This window comes from Poecile atricapillus, chromosome 33 (genome assembly GCF_030490865.1).
Source record: "Poecile atricapillus isolate bPoeAtr1 chromosome 33, bPoeAtr1.hap1, whole genome shotgun sequence".
In the NCBI taxonomy this organism is placed as follows: domain Eukaryota; kingdom Metazoa; phylum Chordata; class Aves; order Passeriformes; family Paridae; genus Poecile; species Poecile atricapillus.
The window spans coordinates 807,593-813,803 of record NC_081281.1 but is presented as its reverse complement, the minus strand read 5'-3'; the positions used below and the strand labels follow the sequence as shown (position 1 = coordinate 813,803).

The 6,211-nt window shown below is 45.8% G+C and overlaps 1 protein-coding gene across 1 annotated transcript; it reads right to left on the bottom strand.

Moving 5' to 3' along the window:
- Positions 1-4,073: 4,073 nt before the first annotated feature.
- On the bottom strand, positions 4,074-5,129 carry LOC131590276 (titin-like). Its single transcript, XM_058860205.1, has 3 exons — positions 4,542-5,129; positions 4,254-4,499; positions 4,074-4,220 (listed from the first exon to the last, which is right to left on the bottom strand). Exons 1-3 carry the CDS (start codon positions 5,127-5,129, stop codon positions 4,074-4,076), a joined length of 981 nt encoding a protein of 326 aa, XP_058716188.1.
- Between the last annotated feature and the right edge of the window lie 1,082 nt (positions 5,130-6,211).

The window sequence follows — 6,211 nt, the reverse complement described above, 5'->3', positions numbered from 1 at the left end:
GAATATTATTAAATATTGGGATTGGCACCAAATACTGGGAATTTCATTAAACACCGGGAATACTATCAAATATTGGGATTGGTATCAAATATTGTGAATATTATCAAATACTGGGAATATTGTCAAATATTGGGGTTGGTATCCAATACTGGGAATATTAGCAAATACTGGGAATATTATTAAATACTAGGAATATTATTAAATATTGGGATTGGTATCCAATATTGGGAATATTATTAAATATTGGGAATATTAGCAAATACTGGGAATATTTTAAAATACCGGGAATATTAGCAAATATTGGGAATATTATCAAATATTGGGATTGGTATCCAATATTGTGAATATTATAAAATACTGGGAATATTATCAAATACCGGGAATATTATCAAATATTGTGAATATTATCAAATACTGGGAATATTATAAAATACCGGGAATATTATCAACTATTGTGAATATTATCAAATATTGGGAATATTATCAAATACCGGGAACATTATCAAATATTGGGATTGGTATCCAATACTGGGACTGCTAACAAAGGATTTTTCCCTGTCAAAAACTCCCAATCCTGAATTTTTCCCTCTTTGGCCGCTTTTCTTGGAGCTTTTCCAGCTTTCCTCCAAATCCACGGTTTTTTTTATCCCCTGAGCATTTAAAGTTGAGATTCCCAGGAAATAAATGAGCAGAGGGAAGGAGGGAAAGCCCCAGGTGCTGCTTTGTCTCCTCTCCAGCTCTGCAGCCTTTTCCTGGCTTTGCTAGGCTGGGCTTGGCCTCTGATCCCAGTTTTAGGATCAGATTTAGATTGGAGCGGCCGATCCCACAGGGAATGGGGTGGGATCCCAAAAAAAAAAACCCCAAAAACGGACTGGAAACCGAAATCCCCAAAATCCAGCCAGCCCTGCAGCATCCTCGGGGATTTAATTTAATTTTAACTTAATTTAATTTAATTTAATTTAATAATTTAATGGATTTGCTCCGGGATTAAATCCATGGGGTCAACCTGGGAGCCGCAACGCCCCGAAAGGGCCAAACCAAGCTCCAAAAAAAACCCCTAAAATCCCATTTTTTTTTGGATTCCAGGCTGATCCAGGATGTCCCAGCAGCAGAAGCAGCCGCAGCAGATCCCGGCCCAGTGCCAGGAGAAATGCGGGGCCCTTCCCAAGGGGGTCCAGCAAAGCCAGGCTTCCAAAGGCCAGGCCAAGGCGGCCGTCAAGAGCCTCCCCCAGCAGCAGCAGCAGCAGCAGCAGTGCTCCAAGCAGAAGTAGAATCCATCCCAAATCCCAAATTCTGCTTTTTCTCCACCTCTCCGGGCTCCCGGGAACCCCTCCGGACCTGCTGGCCCGCCGGGATTTACCCGGCGAGGAGACGCGCTTAATTAGGGCTAGAAATTAATCACTAATCCCGGGTTTAATTTGGGATGTGGCGCAATAAAATGATGGAATGGCCTGGTTTTTCCTGGTGGTTTTGTTGGTGGTTTTCTCCCGTTTTTCCCTTTCGTTTTTTCTCTTGTTTTCTCCCCCAAAAAAATCAGATTTAATCAAGGCAAACCCCGGCTTTTGCGAGCTGAGCCTCCTCTCCGTCTTTCGCAGGAAAAGCCGTGGGAAATCCCCAAAACCTGGGGGGAAAAAATCCCCAAAACTCGATTAAAATAATTCCCAAAATTTGGTATGGAAATTCCCAAAGCTTGGGATAAAGATTCCCAAAACTTGGTATATAAAACCTCCCAAAATCTCGGTATAAAAACACCCAAAAACTCGGTATTAAAACCCCCAAATCTCGGTATTTAAAACCCCTCAAAACTCGGTATAAAAACCCCCAAAACTCGGTATAAACCCCCCCAAAACTCGGCACAAAAAAAAACCCAAAACTTGGTATAAAACCCCCCAAAACTCGGTATAAAAAACCCCCAAAACTTGGTATAAAAACCCCCCAAAACTCGGTATAAAAAAACCCCAAAACTCGGTACAAAACCACCCAAAATCTCGGTATTAAAAACCCCAAAAGCTCGGTATAAAAAAACCCCAAAAGCTCGGTATAAAAAAACCCCAAAAGCTCGGTATAAAAAAAACCCCAAAACTCGGTATAAAACCCCCCAAAACTCAATATAAAAAACCCCAAAACTCGGTATAAAAAACCCCCAAAATTCGGTATAAACCCCCCCCCCCAAACTCGGTATAAAAAACCCCCAAAACTCGGTGTAAAACCCCCCAAAACTCGGTATAAAAAACCCCCAAAACTCGGTATAAAAAACCCCCAAAACTCGGTATAAAAAAACCCCAAAACTCGGTACAAAACCACCCAAAATCTCGGTATTAAAAACCCCAAAACTCGGTATTAAAAACCCCCCAAAACTCGGTATAAAAAAACCCCAAAACTCGGTATAAAAAAACCCCAAAACTCGGTATTAAAAACCCCAATACTCGGTATTAAAAACCCCTCAAAACACGGTATAAAACCCCTCAAAACTCGGTATAAAAACCCCCCAAAAGTCGGTATAAAAAAGCCCCCAAAAGCTCGGTATTAAAAACCCAAACCTCAGTATTAAAAACTTTAAAACTCGGTATAAAAATCGCCCAAAACTCGGTATTAAAAAAACCCCAAAACTCGGTATAAACCCCCCCCAAAACTCGGTATAAAAAAAAACCCCAAAAAACTTGGTATAAAACCCCCCAAAACTCGGTATAAAAAAACCCCAAAACTTGGTATAAAAACCCCCCAAAACTCGGTATAAAAAAACCTCCAAAACTCGGTATAAAAAAACCCCAAAACTCGGTACAAAAACACCCAAAATCTCGGTATTAAAAACCCCAAAACTCGGTATTAAAAACCCCCCAAAACTCGGTATAAAACCCCCCAAAACTCGGTATAAAAAAACCCCAAAAACTTGGTATAAAAACCCCCAAAACTCGGTATGAAAAACCCCTAAAACTCGGTATAAAAATCGCCCAAATCTCGGTATAAAAAACCCCCAAAACTCGATATAAAACCCCCCAAAAGTCGGTATTAAAAACCTTAAAACTCGGTATAAAAATCGCCCAAAACTCTCTATTAAAATCCCCACGACCAGGAACAAAAATTCCCAAAACTCAGTACTGAAAGTCGCTTTTATTGTGGAATTTTTCACGGTTGAAATCAATCCTGGATCCAACAGCAGCCGAAAATAATTGCGAGACAAAATCCCAAACACCGACGGGTGGCGAAATTCCCGGCTGGAATTCTTCCTTGATCCCGTCTGCGCCACGCCCGGGGTTAATCCCTTCCCAAACATGTCTGGAGTGGAGTTAATGATCCATAAATCGGGATAATTATGCAATATTCTCGGCCTGAGATGTTCTTTGACACCTCCGAGGAAATTCAAGGGGAGAGAGAGCTCGGATTTATCCTAAAAATCTCTTTTTTCCCCTTAATTCCCAAAGGATTCTTCTGAATTCCACCAAAATCGGATCTATCCTAAAAAATCTCCCTTTTTTTCCCCCTCCATCCCAAAGGATTCTTCTGAATTCCACCAAAATCGGATCTATCCTAAAAAATCTCCCTTTTTTCCCCCCTCCATCCCAAAGGATTCTTCTGAATTCCACCAAATATTCAGCCCCTTAATTCCCGATTTTGGGAAGTTTTGGGGGCAGATTCCGCACTAATCTGATTTATAGGGAAAAACTTCCCGAAATTCCAGGTGGGAGCTGGAATCCAGAGGAGAAAAGAAGGAAAAAGGGTTTTTCCCTGGATTTGGGGTTTTTTAACTTCATGAACCCCTCTCCATTCCATGATTTTTTTTTGTGGGGCTTTCCGGGCATTCCAAAGCCGTGGGATTGGGAAAAAAAACAGAAAAAAGCAGGATTTTGGGAATTTTGAGCTACAACCCTGCTGGAAAACCATTCCCGACGGGAATTCCCTGCTGTTAGTAAAGGAAAACGCGTTAGCGGGAGGAGCGGCGGGAAGGAATTCCTGAAAAAAAAAACAACCAAAAAAAAAAGCTCTGCAAGGGTTTAAAAATAAAAATAAAATAAAATAAAAAAAGGCTTGGAAAAACCTCTGGAGAAAAATCTCCGGGATTGGGATTTTTCCTTCTACTTCTGCCAGAGGCCGGGCTGTTCCAGCTGCTGCTCCAGGGGAGGGAATTTCTCGGGAAGGGAGCGCTGCTCCGGGATCTCCTGGAATTCCTGCTTTTCCTGGGAGCACGGGACGGGGTCTGGGAGTGGGATGGGGACAGGGATCTCCTGGAATTCCTGCTTTTCTGGGATGGACACGGGGATTTCCTGGCATTCCTGCTTTTCTGGGATGGACACGGGGATTTCCTGGCATTCCTGCTTTTCTGGGATGGACACGGGGATTTCCTGGCATTCCTGCTTTTCCTGGGAAGGCGGGATGGGTTCAGGGCAGGAAACTGGGACGGGGACTGGGGTGTCCTGGAATTCCTGCTTTTCTGGGATGGACACCGGGATTTCCTGGAATTCCTGTTTTTCTGGGATGGACACCGGGATTTCCTTGCGCTCCTGCTTTTCCTGGGCACACGGGACAGGATCGGGGATGGACACCGGGATTTCCTTGCGCTCCTGCTTTTCTGGGATGGACACCGGGATTTCCTTGCATTCCTGCTTTTCTGGGATGGACACCGGGATTTCCTTGCATTCCTGCTTTTCTGGGATGGACACCGGGATTTCCTTGCATTCCTGATTTTCTGGGATGGACACCGGGATTTCCTTGCGCTCCTGCTTTTCTGGGATGGACACCGGGATTTCCTTGCATTCCTGATTTTCTGGGATGGACACCGGGATTTCCTGGCGCTGCTGCTTCTCCTGGGCGCAGGGAACCGGGATCTCCTTTTCCTCCTGCCTCTCCAGCGGCGGTTCCGGGCGGGATTTCTCTTCCAGCGGGAATTTCGGAGGGAATTCTGCTCTCTGCTGCTCCTGGGGCGGGCACTGCGGCACCGCAGCCCCCGGATTTTCCCCTTTTCCCGGTTCCACTGGAATCGCTTTTTCCTGGAATTTCGCCACCGGCTCCGGGCAAGGGGCGGGCACCGGGATTTGGGGATTTTGGGGCTCCGGGATGGTTTTTGGGGTGGTTTTACCCAGCCCGGGGGGGAGCGTCAGCTCCTGCTTGATTTGCATCTGGTTCAGAGACATCTCTGCGGGAAAACGGGATCACCTAAGGGGGGGAAAAAAATGGGAATTTCATGTGGTACCGGGAGGAGGGTGACGGGAAAAAAACCAACAAAAAATCAACAATAACCACAAAAAAAAAGAAACCGAGTTTTCCTGCTCTGCCCTTGGCTTCCCGAGGTTTTTCCCTAAGGAATGGGGGTTTATTCCTCCTTTTCCATCCTGCCCTGATCCCACCCCTCTTTTCTGAGGAAGCAGAGCCGCCCCTTTGAACCCGCGGCTGATTTCTGCTTCACAGCTCTTCCCAAATTCCCAAATCCCTGGGATTTCTGTCCTGGGGAGCTGAAAAAAACCCCCAAAATAACAACACAAAAAAAAAAAAAAAAAAAGGCGAAAACCAAACATTTCAGCGCCAGAAAAACAAAAATATAAACGTGGGGCAAACGGGGGTGATCCGGACCGATAAACCCGAAATAACTCCCGCTTTTTACCCCTGGATTTTCAGCTTTTCCTGGGAATTTGGAGCGCCGGGGGAGGTTTCTCCAGGCTCCGGCGAGCCGGGGGTTAAACCCGCAGGGGACAACTCCTCCCCTCGCGGTGACAACGCCGAGGATTTGGAGCCTGGCTCGGTCCTGGGCAGGGAATTCTCAGGGATAAAACCGGGATTGTCCCCAGCCCAGCCAGGGTTTCTCCTCCCGACAATTTGGGGACAATTTGGGGACAATTTGGGGACAATTTGGGGACAATTTCGCGGCTGCCGAAGGCTCGCCCGGACCCGCGGGAATTCCTGCGCTGCCGCCTTCCCAAATCCCAGCGCAGGAGCGAAAGGTGGGAATCCCAAAAGCGGGGTTGGAAGGGATTTGGACCCGTCCCCGAGGAAGAGAGAGGGGAAATCCCTCCTCCCTTCCCTGCGGAATTCCCAGCTCCTCTCACAGCCAATTCCCTCCTCTCTGCCCTTTTTGATAAGACCTTAATTACTTTATTTATTAATTAATTAAGACCTTGATCCTGACAGGGATGAGGCGGCACTTATGGGGAATATTTTCATTCCTTGTCTCCCTGCTCCCAATTTTTCCTTTTCCCCAGGAATTCCCGGGGAAATATTT

Excerpts from the sequence above, each read along its gene's own strand:
- LOC131590276 (XM_058860205.1), bottom strand. The coding sequence starts at position 5,129 with ATGTCTCTGAACCAGATGCAAATCAAGCAGGAGCTGACGCTCCCCCCC. Across the intron at positions 4,500-4,541 it reads AGGAGCGCAAGGAAATCCCG|GAGCGCAAGGAAATCCCGGT; the intron begins GTGTCCATCCCC and ends CAGGAAAAGCAG. Across the intron at positions 4,221-4,253 it reads AGGAATGCCAGGAAATCCCC|ATCCCTGTCCCCATCCCACT; the intron begins GTGTCCATCCCA and ends GAATTCCAGGAG.